The 25316-nt window shown below is 38.2% G+C and overlaps 2 protein-coding genes across 2 annotated transcripts; both read right to left on the bottom strand.

Annotated features, from left to right (window-relative positions):
- Positions 1 to 2570: 2570 nt before the first annotated feature.
- camk2n1b (calcium/calmodulin dependent protein kinase II inhibitor 1b) lies at positions 2571 to 5930 on the bottom strand. Its single transcript, XM_088937947.1, has 2 exons — positions 4576 to 5930; positions 2571 to 3741 (listed from the first exon to the last, which is right to left on the bottom strand). Exons 1-2 carry the CDS (start codon positions 4742 to 4744, stop codon positions 3671 to 3673), a joined length of 240 nt encoding a protein of 79 aa, XP_088794073.1. The 5' UTR covers positions 4745 to 5930; the 3' UTR covers positions 2571 to 3670.
- Positions 5931 to 9613: 3683 nt separating this feature from the next.
- On the bottom strand, positions 9614 to 19592 carry mul1 (mitochondrial E3 ubiquitin protein ligase 1). The gene is made up of 5 exons (XM_088938427.1): positions 19326 to 19592; positions 15409 to 15544; positions 14527 to 14614; positions 13467 to 13587; positions 9614 to 11655 (listed from the first exon to the last, which is right to left on the bottom strand). The coding sequence occupies exons 2-5, from the start codon at positions 15526 to 15528 to the stop codon at positions 10926 to 10928; spliced, it is 1059 nt and encodes a 352-aa protein (XP_088794553.1). The 5' UTR covers positions 15529 to 15544; positions 19326 to 19592; the 3' UTR covers positions 9614 to 10925.
- Between the last annotated feature and the right edge of the window lie 5724 nt (positions 19593 to 25316).

Below are 25316 nucleotides of genomic sequence, written 5' to 3'. Positions count from 1 at the left end.
CAAATTCTTATTGGATTACGTTATTTATTTCTATTAATTCCATTAAGATGTGTATATACTGTATTTATATTGTCAGGCATGGGTTAAACCACAGTTCAGCACAATGTACAGTGCCTTCAGAAATTATTCAGCCCCCTTGTGTTTTTCTACAATCTGTTACAGTATGTTGTAAACTCAAATAGATACATTTATATGAAATTTATTGTCTCTGATCAACACAAATTCCTCTACAATTTCACAGTGGAACACAATTTCTAGACATATTATATGCAATTTACAGCAAACACTGAAATGTATTGATTTGATAAGTATTCACTCCCTTTGTTATGTAAACTGTATATTATATATATTCTAAATGGACCCCAGGTGTATTTAATATACTTGTGATATCACGCTTAAACTAGAATGGAGACCACCTGTTGTTAGTTTACTTGATGACTTGACTTCAGCAGACATATATACTGGTTGTCTATATAAGGACCCTCGCTTATGAGCGCATGTCAGAGCAGAAATTCTACTAAAGACCAAGGAGCTCTGCATGCAACTCTGTGGCAGAACTGTAAGGATGCAAAGATCAGGGGTGGGGTACCAAAAATTTCTCAATGGTGTTGAAAGTTCCTAGGAGCACAGCCAGGACCATCATTAGGAAATGGAAAGAATATGGAACCACCCGGACTCCTAGAGCAGGCCGTCCTCCCAAAACTGAGCAAGAAGGACCTTGGTCAGAGAAGTGACCGAGAACCCAATGGCCACCCAGACAGAACTACAGAGCTCCGAGGCTGAGATGGGAGAACCTGTCCAGAGGACAATCTCTGCACCACTCCACAGCTGTAGCCTCTGCGGCAGAGTGGCTAGATGGAAGTCTTGCAAGGCTGGAGTCTGTAAGAAGGTACATGGAAGACCTTGAGACCATGTCGCAAAAGATTCTCTGGTCTGGTGAGCCACAAATTGAACTCTTTGTCTTGCCTATGCCTAGAGCAAACCAAACACAGCAGCTCATCGCCAGTGTAACACCATCCCTACCACGAAGATTGAAGGTCACCAACTCACACCATCCAACCTGGCAGAGCTTGAGCAAGTCATCAAGGAAGAATGAGCAAAAAGTCCTCACATCCAGAAGAGCAAAGCTGATACAGCCACACCCAATAAGACACAAACTTGCGTATGTTGTTTTAATCAAGGGGGAAAAAATGGAAGTTCTTAACTGACGATAGCAATAACAAGTCAAACTTACCCAGCTGTTCTGATTATAATATCTTCCAAAATTAGCTATTTTATATACCTGAAGCAAACTCTTCTTTTAGCCTTTGTCTCATGCATTTCTCCTCCAGCCCTTCAACCCACCCCAACACCTACAGTACACAGCTGCCCCTTGGTTAATTCCCCTCTTTGAATGGGGTTCAAGTCTTATTGTTCTATGGCCAGGGGGCTGTCCCTTAACCAAACAGGTTAATCCCAAACTTCCCTATCTAAAACAATCAAACATTCATTAAGCATCTGGTTTTTGGATGTCTTTATTCATCATTCATGATGGCATGAGTACTTTCTGAAGGCTCTGTATGTCCAGCCAACAACCGGCCGTACGACCGTACATTAACTTTAGATTTTTAAAGCCACATTATCCAGCCGATTTTGGACATAGTTCTCCAAAAACATTAGAACAGACTACACTGTCATATATAAATTACAACTGGTACCAGTGCATTAAACGTATAAGCGTTCAACATACATCAGGAACCTGACTGGAGGCCAGAGAACTGTGGACAACACCTAATGTTACATCAAGTACAGATTCATAATCAGCCCACACAACATACGAACATAACATATAACCATAAAATAGATCTTGCTCGAAAATCAATGGACTAGGTCCTGCAGGTCTCTAATAGACCAAAGTACTGGATCGCTTTGCTTTTCTTCATCCACATATACAGTATGTATTGCATTTTTAAAGTATGAGTGCAAGTTTATAGCTGCAGAACTGTTATGCATCAGCAGTCACATTAAATGTTTATAATTGAATCCACAACACAGCATACATACAGTAAGCCACAATATGCAAAAATGTGGCCTGTTATGCAAGCTATATAAACATACAGGACAGAAAAAAAAGTCTGCTTTTAAATAACCACTGCCTTACCCTCTTCCTCACAATCACTCAATCAAGGAAGAGAACCTCATGTCAAACGGTTTCATTTATAGTTTCCTGAACTTGGCTTTCAGAATCTGCTGCTTACATTCTGTATATCTGCATGGGAAGAATATTTCGAAAGGATCAAAAGAATATAGATGACATAGTGTCTTATCTCGCCATTATTTTTTCCAATATTCTTACTTCTGTTGTCCCTCCTCCACAACAGATTCTGTAATGCCTTAGTCAATCTCAGGTATTGTTCTCTAGGCTAGGTTACAGACAAAAGTCAGCAGGAATCCGTGAGAAAGGTGTGTTCCTTCCACAGCACAAACATAGCATCACAGTTTTTTCCGCATTTAATGTAATGGAAGACTCCAAGTGAGGTGTGTCTGCAGTGGTGAAAGGTCAGAGTTAGAAGAAAAATGACACACACAGCTTTGTCTGTTTTTTTAATATTTTTATTATACATTGCAGAAATAGCCCTGTTAAGTGAATATAGAGGTGCAACATATACAATATTCAATTAAGAAGGTTCTTGAGGTCTGTCATTCAAAGTTGCAAACAAATGTATAGTAATAATATACAGGTTTCTTTGCCAGAGAGTCAGTTTTGCACGTTTCATGCAAGAGCAAGTATTTACCATTAAGAAAGAGCCCTATAACATAAAAGTGGCAGCCAAAATAGCAAAAACAAATTACTATTACCGAGAGCACAGACAACCAACTTGGCTGGCATCTTTTCAAGATATTTGGCACAGTCGTGATTATGTTCCATAGAATATATTCATTTATAAAGTGTAACGACCACCACTGATAACGAAAAACAGGTATGAATCTCGTTAAATACGGGTATTTTAGAAATAGCTTTCGACTATATAAAATAAGCTTCTCACTGGAAATTGAGCAGGCTGCACGACGCAATAAAGAAATCGAGCAACATGAAAATAGTTAATTAAAAAATGTAACACCTTCGTTTTTCATTCCATATAAAACATTGTTCATTCTATCAACACTGCAAAAAAATGTATTCAAAAAGGTCAGAAATGTGTTTATACAGAAAGAACTTCAACATGAAAGTTAACGGCGACTTACACCCATTGTGCACATAATATAATTTTGCAAGATAGGTTGTAAACAAAGTGCTCATTCAGCGTCTGCCAGAGTACAGCAAAATAATACAAAGGTTTAAGATACATAGTGTGCTTAGCTGTTATTTTCTTTCTCCTTCAGTCCACATTTCGGGGTTGTACAATACCGGCTCCGTGTTAGGGAAACAACTCTTTCTCACTTTTTAAATATTTTAGGCAGGGCAAGATAATTAATAAGCTTTTCGTTAAACGCCATTTTAAAAAGAAATGTATATATATATAATTGCGTGGTATCATTCACTTGGTTTTTCTTGCCCACAAATTGGGCAACGGGGTTACCGAAAGCAAAGAGGATCACGGCCCAGTCGTGAAGGACTTCAAAGTGCTTTTGTCAAAAGGGAAGGGCGATATATTATAATTCTCCGTTAAGCAATGTCTTTGGAAGTGTTTTAGACACCCGGGGGTGGCTTGTCTGACATATTTTTCAGCACATCATCGATTCTGTCATCTTCAATGACAACTGTAAAGAAGAAGAAGAAAAAACAAGATCTAATGGCTAACTGATAGCTTTATTATCCACTCGGGTAAAATGGTTTCTGCTAATGATCATTCACACTGCAGCACCACGTGAATGTCAGAGTTAATAATAAACTGGTTCTAGTCTGCACAGCCTTAGGGATAGAAAGTGCAATTAAATCTCATATGGCCACAGTATCGTTCCTCAATGGGGGTGTAAATGAAACATTAAAAGTAGCAGATAAATAAATGAGCAGCCTATATCCTATACGTCATGCTCCATGCATAACTGCTCAATATTTTCACTAGCGGAGAATCAAAGACGCATTAAAAAAACATCTAGCAATTACACTGCAGAGAATGTAGAAACTTCCGGGCTCATTTAACTAATGAACGGCTTGATGTATTGCAAACTATATACAGTACGGCTTTTTTAAAGGATTACTGATCTCTATGTAAAATGTTAAATGTTGCAAGCCACACTATATCGTATAGTTAGAGGTTACACCTCACATTACAACTATTACTGCCAAATTGGTATTAAGAAACGTCCTGCAGCAAGTACAAAATTACACAGCACTTCAGCTCTTATCAGTTCAAAGGCAGGTACAAGAGAGCTAAACACAGTTCACACGCTCCCTGTGAAGTTGTATAGTTATTAACGGGAAACAAACATGGTAAACATAAACACGTACTTAATATGTGAACTGCTTAAAATATACCAATTGATCATTGCTATTAAACAAAATCTTGCGAAAGCGCATCTGTAGACTACGTTTTATTGTAGTATTTTACATGTGCGGTAGCTGGTACCCAAAACGTCCAAAAATCCTCTCACCTCGTTTGCTTCTCCCGATCTGCCCAAGTTTGGGGGGTCTTTTATTTTGCCCTGCGCCAAAGAAGTTATTGGTATCCTGGAGACGACAGGTGAAGGAGATCTGTCCCACATCTCCGTCATCGCCATAGTGAGTAATTTTCTCCTCGTTGAAAGGCAAGACTTCCGACATGATGTCTTGACTCTCTCCAAAAACGACTCGGCAGTAATCGATATGAATTGTAAAAAGCCGCAGGGGGGGGAAAAAAGACCGTAATCAAAAGCAACGCACACACAAATAAATGGGAAACTCTCGACCGTGGTGTCTCTTTTGCCAAAACAATGTATCACCGTGGACACAATCAGAAATGTTGTTTCTCTTTGCAACAGTCACATTATTCAAAGTTTCACGTTGTCGCTTTAATGTTTCTGCGTGGAAAACAATCGTGCCGCTTTGGACGGTCGGAAAAGTAGCCAGGAAAGGCTGCCGTGGAGAGAGGGGAAAAAAAAAATGCAAATCGAAGAGCGAGGCACAAACAGATCCCTCGGAGACCTGGCAGGGAGAACACGTCACTGAGGCTGTTTTCCTGGTGCAATTCCCCCTCGCTTCGCGTCGACGACTCGCCGTCTCCGTGGAGAATGGCGTTCTACTCTTCCTTTACTTTTTTCAAGAAAACACCCAAGATCTGGCCGACGCCTTCGCTCGAATAATGCAGAGAAAGGGGCATTCAGGCAATTTGGAGGCCCCTCGCGTCAGGAGACGATCAAATGTTATCTGAAGGCACGCAAAAGCAAACTTCGAGCAGCGTGACAGACGGAGCACGTGTGCGCAGGTGTACGCAAGATGCAGTACAGTATGCAAAGCGCGACAGAACACGCACACCCCCTTCCCCGTACTACACAGTCTGGGCTTTCCCTCCCGGACAAACCCCGGTTTCTAGCACTTTCGTTCGCACTAGAGGGGCTCACGTTGACATGCGGGGCTGTAGATTGCTTGCTTGCTGTTTTCACCGACAGTAAAGTCAATAAATGCATCATAGGCTCAGAGTTTCAGCCCTTTACTTTACATAGAAGATCGTAAAAGGGATGTGCACGTCGCTGAATGGGTGCCTTATCATTTACTGTGACCAGAATGATAAGGACCTTTTTCACAGATAAAAATAAAAAGAAGCTATTTTGTGCATAGGTACCGAAAGCATTAGTGAGGTCTGAAAACCGCAATTGAATTCCAGTGGCGGTTCAAGAGAATAAACTGCTGCTGCATGTAGGATATATAATATACTCATGTGTGGTACGTCGTTTGCACCTCGTTCTTAACGATCCCTGGATGAAAAATAGTAAACCTTTTAACAGTTATCCTTACTCTCGAACATCTTTTCAGAAATGCTTAGGCGATTTCTTGAATGCATTTCAAGTAAATCAATGCACATATCCTAATATATGCCATCTAGCGATTATTAGATATATGCAGTTACCACAAGGGACTCTGTCTTAGCGGTGAGGGTGCTATGAGGTACAAATGTGGTCGTTTTAACTTACCCATATATTTCTGAGCTGCAATTACAACTCACATCACATACAGTAATTACCCCCACCACAGGGAGTACAGTTACAGTACTGCAGCATCATGCCCATCACAATGATGCTTCGTTTATTAAAACATGGAGTATAAAGTACTAAATGCAGGTATCTCCCTCTCCTGGCTGCACTCGATATATTGTTTTAAGGTTCTCAAAAACCTTTAATAAGTCTTGATATCCTCTTCGTCCCACTGGAAAACAAAATTCGTTGACTCTGGAAATGATTTCTTCACAACGAAAAAACGACCACATTTCCTTTTTCCTGTCCTGGTGATTTTAACGCTAGAAGGTCATTTCCAAGGCAGTTATCTACATTTGTAAAAAAGAAAAAAAGACACAATAGGGGTGCTTTCACAACGTCGATCCAATCTTTATTGCAAATGTTGTGATTATAAACAATAACCTAATTCTGAAACCTCGAGTACAGTGTAGGTAAATCGTAAGAATAACTATCCTTACAAAGGTGTGATTAAAGACGCCGCATTAAAGACCACTGTTAACTATTTCATCTTCAGAAAAGACATCACGTTTCGTAACCAATGGCCTTGATGTAAACACCTCCCCTAAATAAAAATAATACATTCATTCTAAAACATGATTTTCAGTTTTAGGGGTTTTTTTAATTACTTTTTGATCCTGTGCTTCATCGGTGATTTTAGTGATGATCTACTCTAGGTAAGTGGAGCTGTCCCCTGGGTTATATCCGCACAGTTGATTAGCATTCGGGTTCGAAATTGAGGCTGGCTGGTGTGCAGACGCATCAGGGAAGCAGAAAACTAATATACTGGTATTGTCAGGAATGAAGGTACGACTTTAGATTCATGGCTTTCGGGAAAAAAACAACAACACTTTACTGGAACATAAAAGTAATTCCTGCCGTCCTTTAGCAGAGCTCTTCTGGAGAATATCACTGAAGATTTGTCGGCCTGTACACAGCGCACTGTAGTGTCCATTATTTGGACATTTAAGGCTACTGATGCAGGGGCAACCCAGAAAGAGAAGACAAGTATACTGTATCTTGCCACCACGGTCTATGACATTTCCAGCACAAAATTGATTTTTCAGGATACGAAGGATCAAAAACTACCATTCAATGTGGAATTCATGGCCAGGTTGCAAGGAAGAGGTTACCTGAATTTGCCAAACTACAACTGAATGACAACTGGAAATGTTAATAGTTATATGCATTATATCTTACAGCCAGATGAAATAAAAAAATTAGCTTTTTGGAACTTGCCTATTTGAATGATATGTGTTAGTAAAAAAAAGTACAGAAAGTGCCCATTGTGGAATATTGCATTTCTCAATTGCTGGTCAGTGATTCACAGCATATATTCAACTAAAAAATGAAAGATTTAACTGTGTGCAAAATAAATCTTCTCAACTAGCCACCTCAATCTACTGATCCCAATGCAATCACAGATTTGTAGATTGAGCTCAAAAAGGCAGCTTGTAAAAGGAAACCAAAGGTTCTGAAAGACCTAGAGGAATTCTGCCTGTAATGATAACCAGTAATCCCCTTTCAGAAGTGCCAGAACCCTAAAGTACACTACAGGAGGCATCTTGTCAGGGTAATCCCTGCCAGAGGAGGATTTACAAAATATTTAAATATAGGGGTGTGAATACTGTATGGCCCTTCAACAATTTGTGGTATATACAACTTCACTCTATACAGACCAATTAAGATTTCAGTATAACACATACATATAGTATTTAACCAAGACACATTATTCAATATTAAATATTCCACTTGTCACTGGAGGTATGAATAACACCTGGAAGATGCTGTAACATGCATTTCAAGAAACTGTACGATGCATTAGTTGGTCCACATCTGGAATACGACATTAAACTCTAGTCAGCCAGTTTATAAAAAGGATCAAGACGTATTAGAGAAAAGTCTGGGGAAGAGCAACAGGTTCTGTTCCAGGGGTTTAAGGAGATGAGTCATGAGGATAATCTTAATCTTTTCGATCACAGTACAAGATATCAGAAAGGAGATTTGATTAAGAACCTCAAAAATTTAAAGGGAATCAATAAGGCCGATTCTAGTAGTTGGTACTGGTTAAAAGTGATTCGATGAGCAGAATGCAGGAACTTAACCAGAAATCAGTTAAACCACACTTTTGTGCACCTATATCATAAAATACTTTTTTTTTAACATATGTATTATTAAATGGGAGAGTCCCAGCAGCAGTTAGCATTGCTGCCTCTCACAGTTGGGGCCCTGGATTCAGTTCTGGACCTGGAATGTTATCTCCATGTTGAGTGGCTTTCTCCTGGGTGCTCTGGAAGACGTATTGGTAGACAATTGGCTTCTGGGGAAACTGGCCCTAGTGCGAGTGTTTTTGGGTCCCTGTCCCGTCCGGGATGTACCCTGCCTTGAGCCTGCTGCTTGCCTGGATAGGCTCTGGCTCCCCTGCGACCTTGTATTGAATAAAGCAGTTAAAAATGAATGGATTATTAATTGGAATGCATTACCCTTCACATGTGTGGAGGCAGAGACGTGAGAACTTTCAAGTCACGTCAAGGCTTGGTGCTGCGATGGATTCACTCAGGGCACAGGAAAATGACCGCTCATGGAATGAATGGCATGTTCACATCAATTTTTATCATACTGTTATAAACCGAAAAAGGCATTAACTAAATTAAATATGCCACTTTGTCCTAGATCTGAATTGTCCTGTTCCTTATGCGAGTTGTGAATTTGATATATTTCTAAGGTACTATTATTTTTTCTAATGTACACTAATCAGTGTGATGGCTGATCATTTAAAAAGATGTGAAAGACATAAACCGACTGGGCAATGCCCTCCAGGCAAGGAGACATGTACAGCACTACTATGTTAACTACTTAAGTAATAATTTAGTTATCTGGTCACAGTTACAATCTATCTCCTGGCTTACAGAGGCAAAGGATTAAAACCTGAAGGATCGGGTTCCTTTCAATACATGAAGTGTCTAATTAGGGAGTGTTCTCAGACAGAGCTGTGGCCTGTCTGAACCTGTGATATCTCAGCTGTAAAGAGCAAGACAAATCAGTCTACACCAAGCTTTAGGAAATAAGAATAAACAAGTGTCTCATCAACACCAGAGTGCTGGACCAGTTAACCCCATACTGTATGTCCCATGGTAATAAGAGATAAAAATAACTACATAAAACTATTTGTGTTTTGGGTGGTACTGTATAAGAATGCATTATTTTAAAATGTATGAATAGCTGTATGCCACAAAGAGCTAAATCTTAATTAGCAGTCTTTCTGGGATGAAATAAAACAAATTGCTTTACCCCATGAGAAGTAATAACCATGGAACCATTTTTAACTGAATAACTTGATAATATATGTAATAGACAATTTAACCCATTTTAATATACACAAAATAATAATTTTGTGCTGACCAACAAACATACGTTTCTTTTCTCCTTCTACATATCGATTTTGAAGATATACTGTATAGATGACAATTCTCAGAAGAAACTCTTTGACCAATAAAAATACAATATTTTATTATGTACATTTGGTACAACGTTTAAAATGTACAAGTGTAGATTCCAAGCTGAATATTATTTGGAGTTTTCACAATCATTCAGTTTTCAAAGTTCTAATCAAACCATGCAACTTATTAAATACGCAATCTTTTTCCATCCCCATTAACAAAAAAATAACAGTCGCAGATAAAAGAAATATTTATCACAAGAAATATTTGACAGAATATCTTAGTGATTCAACACATTATCAACTTAGTCCTCGATAACCCAAAAATGATAGAATTCAAAATGCTGAGGGGAGGTAATGCATAATGATCAGACAGAAAAGTAATTTGTCTTCATGTGAAATAAGATACTAGAAGTTGAAATAATAAATGCCACAAAGACACATGTATCGTTAAAGGGACAACAGAGTATTGTGCCCTGACTAAACACATTTAACTCCCAGATAACATGAAGTAGAACCTGCTAAATAAGATCCAATTCTATTTATCTTATACTTACTCAATATTTTCACCGATAATGTACTACAGAAAGTTTATCTGTACTGCTGATATTCCTTTTTTCAATTTCTAAACTTCTTTATCGTAAACATGACTGGTAATTATGCCCATCAGTGAATGCTTCAGTACCACGAAAAATTTCCACCATAATGTAATATTAATATAGTGTCTAGGACTATACATCTGGATAAACCAACTTATGTAACCCATCAGTAAATGAGTCTAAAATAACTGCAGTGAAGAGGTGGTACCCATTCTCAGAAAACACATCCCATTATCAATGATAAGCAATGAAAAAAGTACATTTGAACTACCACAAAAAAACATGTACCATCTTTCACAATTTTCAATTTTCCTTAAAATGTTCAATGGCAGGTGAAGGAGGATGTTCAGAACTCTAAAACGATTTCTCTAAATGGGAAAATTCAAGATTTCCACAAATACAACTAACCGTGATCACATTTTACCTCGGAGTGTTTAAGTGATGTGTCCGTAATTTTCCTTCACATCCATTATATCAAATTCGGCTAGATAAATCATCACTTGTGAAGACGGCATGTCTCCCACAGCCCTGTGTGGCAGACAGCAGCTTCTGAAACCTGGTGCACTGAATACAAGTTGACTTCTTGAAAGCAACAGTATTGGACATATAAACTATTCAAAATGGGAAACTCGACTGTAATGTTTCTTTTGGCATCTATAGGGACACCCAATGTTTCTGAGAACCATGTTAATAACACTCAGCACGTGCTTCCCTTTGCCAATTGGTAAGAAATTGAATATTTTGGGTCAAATAATGTTCTAACTGTTGTATAATGGCACAACTCTTGAAATGGCTTTTCTGCACATGGGACACTTTTTTGGTTGAGGCAACGCATGGTAGCAGTCATCACAAGAGCAAACATGGCCACACTCCAAGAACACACAGGAGCGCTCAGAGCTGAGACAAATGATGCAGGCGTTTGGAGAAATGGACTCTTCTTCTAAGTTCATCTCTCGCAGGCGCTTTGTCTGCATCTCCCTGAATTCCTCCCGGATGCTTTTCAGCTTCTGCTGCTCCTTGAAGTGGATATACTGTTTCCTCAGGATAAAAAAGACCGTTGCACATGTGGCTATCCCAAAAACGATGGTCAAGACTTTCCAGAGCTTGACTCTGGATTGCTGTTTTGTCAGCAGGGACTCGTAGTCCAATCGGCTGATGAAGTACTGCATCCCCTGCTTGGGAGGTTGCAGCTTGACGAGGTTGCTGTCCAACACCAGCTCTCCCACTCCTGTGACACTCTCCCCGACTTTCAACATCTCCTCAGTTTCTCTGATGCCTTTTGGCCGCTCTCCGCTGATGAGGTGGCCAATAGCATCAGTGAAGGACTGCACTGTGGGGTGGAAGTTTTCATAGACCACTTCCAGGTCCAGTTCAGCAGAATCCAGGGGTCTGATGACCCGAACAGCAGTACTAACACTGTCGTCGTGGGATACAAGGTCAAAGGGCACTGTATTAGTGCGTTGATGGACAATCTTTTCACAGTCATTCCTGGTGGCAGAAAGGCACAAAATCGGGTAATTAGGTAAAAAATAGATATACATCCAATAACTGGGATGCATATCCTAAAAAAGGCAAATCCTTAGTTTTTCTTTGGAAAATAAGTACATCAGTACTATTCGTGTAACACTGAAATATAAAAATCTGTCTGATTAATACACAATTGCCCGTTTTCAATTAATGTAAGAATTAACCAAAGCACCAGAAAAAATGTTCAATTAACATTTCCATGCATTGAAAAGTGAAGCAATATATCGATTAATTTAAGCTTTTATTCCAATCAGATAGGATTTGTTGAATGGCGATGGCCTGTCAATGCATTACAAGACCATTTGAGAGAAAAAGAACTCAGAGGAAGAAGCTACTTCTGAGAGTATACTTGAATTTGCCAAACTACTGAATGACACCTGGAAGTTTTTATAATTATATGCATTATGTCTTACAGTCAGATGAAATAAAAAAATAGCTTTTTGGACATTCCCATCAGAATTATATTTGTTGGGAAAAAGTAGAGAAAATGCCCATTGTGTAATATTGCACTTTTCTATATCATGCCAGTGATTCACAGCTAACATTTAAAAAAAAATGAAAGAAGTTAACTAAAAAGTTCAATGAAAGAGTTAACTGCATGCAAAATACATGTTCTCGACTAGCCACCTCGATCTATTGACCGCAATCCAATCACAGATTTGTAGATTGAGCTCAAAAGGCAGTTTGTAAAAGGAAAGACCAAGAAGAATTCTGCCTGTAATGATAATCAATAATCCCCGCTCGGAAGTGCCAGAACCCTAAAGCACACTAAAGGAGGCATCTTGTCAGTGTAATCTTTGCCAGAGGAGGATTTACAAAATATTTAAGTGTAGGGGTGTGAATAAATATGACTCTTATGTTTTCTATACTTCAGTTACTCATGGTACTGTATATATAATTTCACTGTGCAAACTAATTTAGATTGCAGTATAACATTTATATATATAAGTAGGGCACATTAGTCAATATGTAAATATTTCTGTTATATGTAAGTTTTTGCTCATTTCACTGGAGATATGAATAGCATCTGGAGACTGCTGTAATACGTTTATCAAGAAACAGTGATAATGGTACAATAGTACATTGTGCCTCAAAGCCTACAAGTTAAAAATCAAACAAATTTTAATGAATGACTCACGATTTAGTATTATTGTGAACTGCATACTGAAACAACAGAATCACTCTTATTCTAAGCACTAAATAATCAGTATGTCAAAACATTAGAAGCTAATTACTAGATTTTTGGTATATCTGATTTTCACACATTGACATAGCACACTTCAAACACTAGTCTGGTTCGTTGTTTTATTTCTTTCACACTGGAATTTAACTTGCCTCTTTTTTTAAGAACATATTGTAAAAGTTAAAAAAACTAAGATTTTTTTTTTGTTGAAATGCACGTGAACACTCCTTAATAACTGATCTGTGATTATGTGGCATACGGCACACTAGCTGAATTCTTAATTCCTGTCAAAGCAGTATTAGTTATGATCTTATTTCCAAGCATGTGCTTCTATAGACGGAAGCATAGATGCACAACAATGGCAGATACGCCAAAAAATAGTGAAAGTGCATACTTACGCAGGGATTGCCTGAACCCCCCAAAATAATCCACTAAGTTTTATGCAGAAACATTCTGGTAAGTTCAAACTGCATTTTGCTGCTCGCCTAACTCTTTGGTATCCAGTACTTCTTATAGTGCAAGGAATCACACTGTGAAGAAGCTGTTTTGTACAGAACAGTAATGTCCTAAGACGATTTTCTTTATTCACCAGAGATGAGTCGTGCGGTTCCAGACCATCTTGTGTTCCCGTAGGGTCAACCGCTCAACCACTCCCTTACAGTTGTCCACAAACTGGCTGCTTAAGGTCTCCTTGACCGATTTTACCACACCTACAGAAACGGATTGAATGCAATAAGTAAGCAAGGATCCTAGCAGCTCAGTCCCAGCACAATTAACCTTGCAGAAGTATTTTTTTTTAGCAACAAGGAGCAACGGACAACACAGAAAATACAAGATTGATCCCCCCCACCATCTGAGAAGTGCCAAGTCAAGGAGCATTTTCCAGGAACCGATCTGGGAATACAGATGAGGAGTTCCACAGTAATTTTGTGAATCTTAATTTGCCTTCCACAGCATAGAATAAAGTAACCAAGACAGGATTCATTCAAACAAGGATAAGCAGCATTTTATGATGGTCAGTTTCTATGGGTAAACAGGGATCTTCTAACCTTAACAGCTTCTTCTAGACTGTTTACTTGCCCATTTCTTTCATTACCTACTTGTGCAATAATATATTGTTGGTGCTGTGTAAGATTCTCTCTTGCAACTACTGCTTATGATTACTGGCATGAGACACAGTAGCTGGATATATTTTGCACCTTTCACACTAATAGTACTTCAATCTTTGTTTTGTCCCTGTGTAATGAATACATGTTAAAATATATAGAGAATATGGCTTTGAGCTAATTAATACAGCTGCATTTTGCTTTTTCACTACGTTTAATATAAATATTTGAAGAAAACTACTATTTATCCTTTGGTTACATTAAAGGAATATTAAACAATCAAACCAACTGTAGCAAACAGTTCAAGGGACAGGATCAACTACAAAATGATTAAGGATATTTTTGGACAATTAATTCAAAATCCTGCATGTTTTGCCTTCAGTTAAACATACAATGGACAAATAAAGCTAAATTCCTCTCTAAAATGTAGACAGAACGGAAATCTAAACAATGCTGTGTACTTTTCCTCAGGTATGCCAAGACCACACAACTCCAAAAAGCTAAATGTAGTGGTTAGCAGCATGCTGATAAAAAACACACTACCTTCGATTACTGCATATGGAATACATTTTCCTGGTGCATCAATGAGGATGTTCTTGAGGTCTTGATCTATGGAAATTTTTTTGGCTTCCTACGAAGTAATTTGAAAAGAAAACAGCAACATAACTTGAAAAGAAAATTGAAGCACAAATTCTAACTTTATAAATCTGTACTGCAATAAAATATTAACTTAATGTTCCTAATAAGACTGGGTCAATTTGTGCGTTTGGTCAGATCTTTAGGCACACTCTTACCCATGCAAAGAATAATGTGTGTACAAGCGGAATTATTCATTTTTGATGTGCAATAATTTATAATGACCAGTTTTACTTTCCCCTTTGAAACTTCAATTTAGAAATACCAATAATTATTATTTCCTACCCAAAACGTAACAGGAACATGAAACATCACATACCAATATTCAGATTGTATAATGCTCCATGCTTAAAAAATCTAAAATGCTATACTGCAACATTTAATAATTCCTTACACTTATATAGTGCTTTTCTGGACACGCCACTCAAAGCATGTTAAAGGTAATGGGGACTGTCCTCTACACCATCAGTGTGTAGCCTCCACCTGGATGATGTAATGGCAGCCTAAGTGCACCAGTACACTCACCACACACCAGCTATTAGTGGGGAGGAGAACAGCGTGATGAAACCAGTTCATTCATGGGGATTATCAGGAGGCCATGATTTGCCAGGGGGCATTTACAAATGTAATGTAAAGCGTTACTATATAGTTTTCCGCTGGAAGGTACTTTTGATTTTAATATTATTTGGTTAGACAAAGTAGATCTGAGATCTTCCTGACTGCAGTCAAATCTGCTGCCTCTATCACCTAAAAAGTTCAGGACAAAAGACAAAGAAATGAATCGGTTACCTTTAACCTGCAGGCTGTGCCTGCCTTCCTTCTGTACATGGAGTAGAAGACTGCAGTTAAAGCTGAGCTGGTGGCTAGCAGCACAATCTGAGCTGCAGAAGGCCTTCCACTGTGTTCCATCTCGTAAAGTGGAAGGCTAGAAGTTAATTAAAGAATAGATTTATCAGAACAAAGGATATAATGTAGATTAAACAGACTGATAGACTGCAAGGTGCATCACTCAATTAAATACTCTGATTGAAAATTGCAACAGTGCAAATGAAAACCCTAGTTTGTCTGCTGAACTCACTACCATAACCATTTACACATTAAATAGTAAAAGAATACAATCGGTCTTGCCAACATAAGGCAAACTGCTCCCGCTCTTAATCAAGTTTATTTTAATATTCAGAATGTTGCATATTCTGAAAGTAGTTTACTACTGCAATGGAGCAAATGGTACTATTAACAAGAATGCTATGCTCTTAAGACTTCCACAAGGTAGCTTATGGGCACTATATACACTGTCTTCAAATAGAAATCACAGCCTGTACTGTGTTTTTGTAGGTTTGTTAAAAGTGAAGATTTCCAACAGGTGCATGCAAAAATGATCAGAAAGTAGTTCATGACTTTTTAACTGTGAAAGATCAAGCTTAAATTTCTTTTATAAGCCACAGGTACAGTAAAAATGGGATTCCAGGCAACCCCATTTCTAACAATTAAGTCTAGACGTGTACTACTGTTTAATGCCAGTGCAGTGCTTTTTTCCTTTTGCACTGAATCCTAAAAAATCTCCCTCCTTTGTTTCTCTAAGAAGAGTCTGCAGCACACAAATTCACATAGAACCCTGCTAGCTCTGTCAAACAGAGCTGCCTGGGGGGAACGTGAGAATTAATTCTGACTGAAGTGCATATCAAAACTTTAAGGCTAGATTCTGTCATCCTGACAGAGAAGACCTAAAAAGTTAACAGACTGAATACAATTCCTTAAAAATTCAGGACTCTATAAAAACAGTAAGTTCAAAGACATTTTATATAACATTGTGCATGATAAGAATTCTCCACTTGGCTTTGTATTATATGCAGGTATTTTTCCTTAGGCTCTAGTTGGTTAGAGTTTAATTCGTAATTTGAACCAGTCAAAGGAAACTCATTGCTTTGGATTTAGATCCAAAGACTTAGACTGATCAACCTGATGACAGGAGTTATTGTCACCACAAAAGCCAATATTGTTACTGCTGGCTTTTTTTTAACTGCAACAAGAGATGCCATCAATGCAGCCTCAGAAATCTAATTTAACACAGCAAAGGAAGTTGGCCAAGAGCCTAATCTGATCAGATTACTGTTTGTCAAAGATAAAAGAATTAGACTAAGTGTAATTTATAACTGCTATAGCTTTTGAGAGTACTGACTGTAAATGTCTTTAATTATTTTGCAACATCATTCTGCTAGCTAATGATTAGAATAGTTTCCTCTCAAGCAGGCAGGCTACAACACTGAGTAACTACACTGTGTGCAGAACAAGCAATTACTCATCAACTTACTATAAAATGCTTTTAACAGTTTATGCAATGTGTAGAAGTGGAAAATTCAGATATGATACCCTAGTAAAATACAGCCCTCCAGAACAAAGTGATGCAACCAAAGGCAATAGATGGACACATATTAATCATAAAGTTTTATTTCTGTTTATCAGTAAATAGCATGCAAGCTATTTCATTCTTAAATGTTCATGCTTGGTTTTCTTGAAGTACTGGTAAACAGTATGTCTAAATAGATCTGAAAAGCACTGTTACTACATACGCCTAACATACTCGAACAGCATAACATCATAATTAGAACTGGAGAAAAAAGTGTACATTCACAGTTTTTAACTTTTGTGAAACACAGGAATTTAGAATAAAGAGGAGGAAACTACCACCATGAGATTTACCCTTTTATACCTTATAGGTGATCCTAAAATCATTAATTTATTAATATTTCAACTAAATGAACAGTTCAAATCATTTGGAAGAGACAGTTTTCAAATACCAAAGTTATCTTAATTGTGTAAATGAAATATTTAATTGATCAATATCTAAGCCCCAGGCTTTGGAAACTCATTAAATAGGGTGAAAGATAAAACATATTGGATTGGGGCTCTCCTGGACCTGTTTTATGCAATTTTGCATCACTTTCCTTGCTAGCTGATATTTAATTATAAAAGTATTCATATTTTAAAGAGGTTATGTACAATCGCATAGTTTCATAATACACACTGCCACCAAGTGGCACAAAGAAGTACTACTGCCAATAATATCGAGCCTCTTTACAGACAATTCCACAAGATAAGAAATAAAAGGAACATAATACAGATCTGCCATTCACAAGAATTGTGTGGAATTGGTCTATACAAGCGAAATATGCATGATGAATGGGTAATTTAAAACCTAAAACATTGCTCTTCTTGTTCCACAGCAATTACTTGGAAACAATCTACTGCTGGCTTGGATTATAACAAGGTCAGTCATTTTCCGGGATATTCGGACTGCAACAGGCTTAATACAGAACTCTGGGGTAGGGCTTCCAAATTCTCCAGAAAGCTTAAGGAAAATGATCCTTTTCTACAACAGAAATCTTTTTCCAAATTTAACAAATTCAGTCCTGGGAGTGTTTTCCTGAGGACTTTTTGAGCCTGAACACAGGTCCTTGTCCTTGTATTTTCTAAGGGTCTTCAGCACTGCAATTAATTGAAGCTTCTTTGTTAGTCCTATTAAAAAACTAATAAAAGCTGATTCACTGGAAGCTCTGCACAGGAAAAAAAAAACTTCAATTAAATGCAAAGAAAAAACACATTTAAAAATATCTGATTTAGATCACTTAGATTCATAAAATTAAAATCACTACTGCTTTTACAAGGTCAGATAGCCAGCAGCTATATCTAAGGGGAAGCTAAGGTTTGTGTCTGTGTGGGTCCTTATACCCCAGTATAGTGATGAGGACTCTATAAAAAAAGGTGCCGTCCTTCAGATGAGACTTAAAACTGATGTCCTGACTCTTCATGGTCAGTAAAAAACCCCAGGGCATTTCTCAAAAAGAGCAGGGGTGTTACCCTGGTGTCTTGCCCAAATTTCCCCCTGGCTTTTACCAGTTATGGCCCCCTAATGATTCCCATTACCTGTAAAGTGCTTTGATTGGAGTGTCCAGAAATTATTATTATCTAGGAAATATACTGTACAGGCCACTGGGTTGACCACATACAGTAGCTACTATTTATTTTTCCTTATGGACGTTAACAGGTTAGAGAGCAAAATATTTTTTAAATGCATCCAATAGGTTGTAGAAAAGTCGTAAGCATGTTATTATGGCTTCCTTTTGTGACAAGGAGCCCATGTTAGTCTATGTTTAACTTCTTTATTCCTTAACATCTGTGGTAGCTTTCCTACTCAACCCTGGCTGTAATAAACGTACCGCAAAAATAGCATTTCGACAATGCTACGAAAGCAATAACTTAGCGTGTCGACGTTAATCATTAATCATCAAACGAAAATCTCGTTTTTATTGGTATTCATACAACTGCAAACCTCAAGCTTTAGATTTGTTAAATTTTACGTCGTTGAAACTGTGATGGATTTAAAACCTGCATTTCCGGTGCTTTTGTCGACTTTAGCCATTCTAACGCCGAGAACATAAATGCAATCAATAAATAAAAATTATAATTTGTAACATTGTGCTTACTGCTTATATTACATTTTTAACTAAGAAACGTGCCGTGTTTACAGTAGGTCAATTTGTGGACGTTTTAGGCGACTTCCTGTCTAGCTACGTAAACACAGCGTCAACAGGGAGCTGCAATTGCTTAAAAAAACACTAATCACACGAAAAATGACATTTAGGAATTACAGCCAGGTGCAAAATCTTCAATTTATTTGTAGTATGTCAAAGGAAGATTCTTCTTACCTTCCTGGTCCAAGTGGCTACAATCTCCGTAACTTTTCTATCTAACTTCTAACTTCTAATGTGGTCTTTTGGCATCCGTTACAAAGAATGTCTTTAGGAAGAAGACAAACATATTTCGTCTATGAATCGGAATATTCACTGAGTATTAATATTCTAACAATATTAGGCTCCGTGACTCGAATATTAACTTAAAGATGTACTTTATTCAACCACAGGCCCACGTAAAAAAAAAACACCCCGCACCCTGGATAGATAATAACGACCGTCCCGGGAACCTGAATTGCCGAGAGCGATTATCTGAACAGCCCGCAAGCGGCAGATGGCGACATTGAATCAGAAAACCGGTTTTTATTTTATCCTGCCTACATCTTTAGTTCCTTATAAACTGAAGACTTCTTTGTTGTGCTCAGAAGCCTTTAACCTATCTAAGACATCACATAGTTTTCTGTCTATAGTAATAATTACCTGTCACACCCCAACAATGGGATAGATGCGATAGGTTTTCTTCTTCTCAAAAAAGGCCTCAGTGCAAAAGGGGCTTAGCTCGAATGCTTCAGCATTTTTTTCAGAGTATATATAAAGTTTCACTAATATTCACTAATAGTTTCACTAATATATATAACTGGAGCATTCATCAGTCCATTCTCTAACTTCTTCTCCCAATTCAGGGTCAGGGGGGCAGTTGGAGTCTACCCACACAAGCAACAAGTGCAAGGCAGGGTATGTCCTGGATGAGACACCACTCCATCACAGGGCAGACTGACACACAGACACCAATTTTCCCAGAAGCCAATTAACCTACCAGTATGTCTTTGGACAGTGGGAGGAAACTGGAGCACCCAGAGGAAACCTACGCAAACTCGAGAAGAGCATGCAAACTCCTCACAGACAGCACCCCAGGTCTGGACTTGAGCCCAGAGCCCTAGGCTGTGAGGCAGCAATATTAACCACTGCGCCACTGTGCCACCCATAACTGAAATGACAGCATACCAAAACACTTTTAGAAAGAGAAGGTATATGTATAGTCAACCCTAGTGATCAATTGTGCAATGCACATTGATAAACCCCTTGCGGCCCAAGTTTCCCTTTCTGTATTCCTCATTATCTCCTGATTATGTGTGGAATGTGATGTGTACTTCTGAATTTGGATGTGCAAAGGACAGGTGTGTATCTGCTCAGATTAAGGTATCATGATGCACCTCAACCCATGATCACTGCATGATTCAAGCGAAGATTCTGAGAAGATTCAAGCGAAATCACAACTATGGCTGCCAAAACAATTAAGATACACCCTGCAAAAGCCCAACACCTGCTTACTGCCACCAGACAATTTAGCACTTTGACATGCAGTGCAGGTGCTGCTACTATGGTAACGCCATGTCTCACCATCATCAGGCACCAATGGGCTGAGCTTGGGTCTCAACATACCATGATTCTGTGCAGCGAAAGCACTATTAATCATAAACTAACTCTTTGGGTGGGCATGAATGGCCCCAATAGCATTACAGGATCACCACTACAACAATGTTGTTTCCTTACAGAGACTTCAATGGAACATTGTAGTCTCTATTGAAAATATTTGTGATTGCTCAGGAAAATGATACCCCTTAGCCCAGTTTGTCATTCGAATATTCAGAAAACTTCATCCCTGGTGATGTGTAGAGGGCCATACTGAAACAGAAGTAGAAGCTGTAATGACACAGCTTGGTGACTCTGACTCATGCTGTTACTGTTATAGCCTCCTAATGATTGTATTCAGGATTATATGTCTTCTGTGACAGTTATGTTAGCAGCTATAGTTGTTGTCCTGTGTAAGTGATCCGTCATCCGATTCCTTAAAATCTGGGAAAGCAAAACAAATGAGTGATAAATAAACCTGAAATTACTTAGCAAAAAAATGCAGCATTTAAATCATTTTAATTAATATGGAATATTTCAATTCATAGAATTTTTTTTTCCCCACATGGAGAGTCAATATTTAGCTGTCAAGTTAAATCACTGAAGTAAACAAATCGCAGAAACAAAGCCAAGCATCTCAGAATAACTTCCCACCTGTTTACAAAAGACAATGCGCTCTGGAGGGGACCAGAGGGAAGAACATACTGCGAACATATTGAGTGTCTTTGGGCTTTTTGGAGCCCTTGGTGTTCTTCAGATTTGGTTCTAAGAAAATGAGCAAACAGAACTATGCTGTGCTTTCTGAAGTTCTTCCCTCGGTGACCAATTAATGATGTTCAGTATGCATCCCCTCATCCTTTCCACTGATATTCTGTTGGTCCCTCAGTTATTTATTAAAATAATTGTTCCTTCTCTTCCCTTTCCTGCACTTATGGAAACAGGTACCTAAAACCATCAGGTCTCAGTGACCCTCTGGCGTTTCCTCAATTTACCTGTTCAAACCGCACTTTTATGTACAATTATTCCCTGTATTGCTATGATACATTGTACTGATCTTCTTTCATTTACTATAGACTGTACTTTCAGAACTTGTTATTCATCCCAGTTTGCACATTGTAAAACAGTATTTCAATTAATACATTTTGTTTGACTGTTGTAAAAATTATATTTTAACTATTTAAATATTACATATTTATGGACTAGAAGGTCTTTATGGTTATTAGGAATTGAATTGTGCAAGATAATAATGGCAGCTTAATAGATTATGACAATAATGTCTAGAAATTTGCAAGTATCAAATATTCCCATGGTAAAAAACACCAGATAGAAATCACAACTCTCACACTGGATGTAAGTTTTTTCTTTGTTAGAGACTAGGTACTATTTTGTACATTTGAAATGTTTGTGTCCCATCCTGCCTTGCACCTGGTGCTTGCTGGGATAGGCTCGGGCTCCCCCGCCATCCTGCTTTGGATAAAGTGGTTGGAAAAAGGATGGATGAATTCTCCATTATTTTTTACTGTGGTTTCTTTTGTTCAAGAAAGATGATTTTCTGATCCTTTGAGCTGCCTCTGTAAAATGGAATTTACCCTGTTGCCATCCTTTGAAATAATCAATAAATTATATTTATTTAGACTTGATTTTTGCTGGTGTGTTGTGCTGTATTTCACCTTTTGAGTCTTAGTAGTAATATGTCTTTTGAAGCACAGACCATATGTTAATTGAATTGTTAATTAACTTGGTAATTAAATATTAATTTTAGCCCCTACCAAGCTGATTGGGTTTGTAATCAAACAAATTGGCTTTGGACAATGCTGTGATTTATGATCTGAGATATGTGATCTGTACCATACACTGTGTGTCATGTATTGTTTGTCCAAAATTGCTTTGTGATTTAATAGTTTTTTTCTCCCAGATTAAGGTGCAGCTTGCTGAAACTTTTCAATGCTATATGATGGCAAAGAATTGACATTTTGCTAAATCAAATGCATAAATACATCTTAAACTGATGACAAGTACACTGTGCAAAACATTTCAAATAACATGAGAATGAGGTGAGCATATAAGCCAAACTGCACGGCTGTGACATGAGAAGATTTTATTTACTCTGAAGAGCACATTCTCATTTTAATATCTTGGTGAATGAGAACATCTATGAAATTAAAGGTTAAGAAAATAGAAAATCCAGTACTTTGACTTTAACAGTAATTAACACAATGTTATGTGTTAACAGAAAATATCTCTTGCCTGCAATGCATTATGAGGTATAGATCATTGCCACAGGATTATGTGATGTTTTTCCTTTTAATAAGACATGTTTTAAAATGTTTATATGACATTGTGGTTACATCAAAGCAATTATTATGTTTCTTTTATTCAATATCTTAATTTCAATGGCTTTGACTAGATACAATACTGTACTGTATGTCCGGTTCACAGTGATGGACTGTTAAGATCCCTTTATTGGCCCTATACAATTTTTTGCATTAGGAATTTGTCTTTTCGCATTCCCCAGCTTGCTCTCCATGAGACACACAGACAGGGAGAGAGAAGCTTGGGGTCAGAGCGCAGGGTCAGCCATTTATACGGCACCCCTGGAGCAGCTGGGGTTAAGGGCCTTGCTCAGGGGCTCAACGGAGTAGGATTCCTCTGCCGGCCGCGGGATACGAACCGGCAACCTTCCAGCCACAGACGCAGGTAATATTTCAAATGTTAAGGTCATATTTAAAATATCTTCAAGCAATAAGAGTACGACTTTGAAAACTTTTAAATAATGGCATGTGATTTTGATGAGATAAATCAGAACAGGAAGTGGGGAAGCTGCATTTTGATCAAAACATAATTGAATGATTTTGATTAAAAGCCCTCACAATTAATACTCTAGTAGACACTCACAATTATTATGCATCAGAAAAAATACTTAAATGATGCAAAATGACCTATATCATACATACTGTACACCCACCAACATGCCCACATTCATACTTTGCAGCTTAATTTCTGCCAAGATCTGTTTGCGTTTATTTTCAGTTTCACTTCCTGTGCAGATGTAGTATTAAAACGCCTTCAAAGCACTGAATGCATTTTAAAGGCACAGAACTGAAATGGAAGCCCTGTTTAAAATATTGAACAGGCTGTACCATCCCTAGTCGCTACTACCTCAATTTCTATATTCAATTAAAAGAGATGATGTCTCCCTGCCAGACTGCAGTAATCTTGTCTCTGTCCGTTTGTTCTTGAATAATAAAACTGATGTTCAAGCCTGCATAATGCACTTCATAAAAATAGCCAAATGGGCAGTGGGTATATACTGTAGACTGTGACTACTGTACCGTTGGAGCACTTCAATAACTTAATTAAATTACAGTTATGGAAAACATCACACATACTGTATAAGAACATGTAGCATGCATTTTATTTAGTTATATGCTATATTGCAGCACACAAACAAAAGTTTAAATGTATTCATTGAAATTAAATACATTGATGTGTATATTAAGTACACTGCTTCAATACACATTATCATATACTCTATACAGTATATGTAATTAATTAATTGCTTACACTTTATAAGCGCTTTTCTGGACAGTCCACTCAAAGCGCTCTACAGGTAATGGGGATCCCCTCCACCACCACCAGTGTGCAGCCCCACCTGGATGATCTGACGGCAGCCATAGTGCGCCAGAACGCTCCCCACACATCAGCTATCAGTGGGGAGGAGAGCAGAGTGATGAAGACAATTCATAGATGGGGGTTATTAGGAGGCCATGATTGGTAAGGGCCAATGGGAAATTTGGCCAGGACGCCGGGGTTACACCCCTACTCTTTCTGAGAGACGCCCTGGGATTTTTAAATACCACAGAGAGTCAGGATCCCGGTTTTACGTCTCATCCAAAGGACAGATATGTACACACACACTGGCTAAAATATAAGGAATCCCTCACTGACTTGTAATATGTGTGTGACCTGCAGTAAATTGCGGACCTACAAGCTTCAGTAAAATATGCCTATTGGATCTACAGTATACAATGTACTGTTCATATTTCAGGAACAGGTTGTTTGCAGGCTCATGGTATTGACATGCAGGTTTTGTTCTGGAGTTAAAGCATATCACTTCTAGTTAGAGCACTTGGATCAATTTCATTGTTATTGGCATTGTCCTTTCTAAAGCCTTTGCCTCACAACAAGTATAAAGCATGACAATACTTTAAAATGATTTAAAAGCCTTTACTCAGTAAAGCAACTGGTGGCCACACTTCACATATGCATGGGTCTCTGTGAACACAGCTCTTTAAAAACTACCTAGAACATCTCTGTCACTTGTAAATCATCCCACCTTCTAGTTTGATTATTCAGGTATCAGCAAGGCTAGGCCTGGTCAGTACTGGAGTGGATGATCTCCAGGGAAAGAAACCGTAAGTGGTGTTGGTCGACCAGTAGGTGGCGCTCTCTCTCCTGTACGGTGATCAAGGACATTGTGCTGCATGGTATACCATCCTTTGAATGAAACCGACTGATCATTATAAAGCACATGGCACTGTTTATAACAGTAGAGGTTTTAGCTCCACTGAATTGGCTACATTCCATTCTGGG

This window comes from Atractosteus spatula, chromosome 20, assembly GCF_055471065.1.
Source record: "Atractosteus spatula isolate fAtrSpa1 chromosome 20, fAtrSpa1.hap1, whole genome shotgun sequence".
Lineage (NCBI taxonomy): Eukaryota > Metazoa > Chordata > Actinopteri > Semionotiformes > Lepisosteidae > Atractosteus > Atractosteus spatula.
Note: the sequence above shows the minus strand (reverse complement) of the source record. Positions and strands in the feature narration are given on the sequence as shown.

Excerpts from the sequence above, each read along its gene's own strand:
- camk2n1b (XM_088937947.1), bottom strand. The coding sequence starts at position 4,744 with ATGTCGGAAGTCTTGCCTTTCAACGAGGAGAAAATTACTCACTATGGC. Across the intron at positions 3,742-4,575 it reads GATCGGGAGAAGCAAACGAG|TTGTCATTGAAGATGACAGA; the intron begins GTGAGAGGATTT and ends TCTTCTTTACAG.
- mul1 (XM_088938427.1), bottom strand. The coding sequence starts at position 15,528 with ATGGAACACAGTGGAAGGCCTTCTGCAGCTCAGATTGTGCTGCTAGCC. Across the intron at positions 14,615-15,408 it reads GCACAGCCTGCAGGTTAAAG|GAAGCCAAAAAAATTTCCAT; the intron begins GTAACCGATTCA and ends ATTACTTCGTAG. Across the intron at positions 11,656-13,466 it reads AACCGCACGACTCATCTCTG|GAATGACTGTGAAAAGATTG; the intron begins GTGAATAAAGAA and ends TTCTGCCACCAG.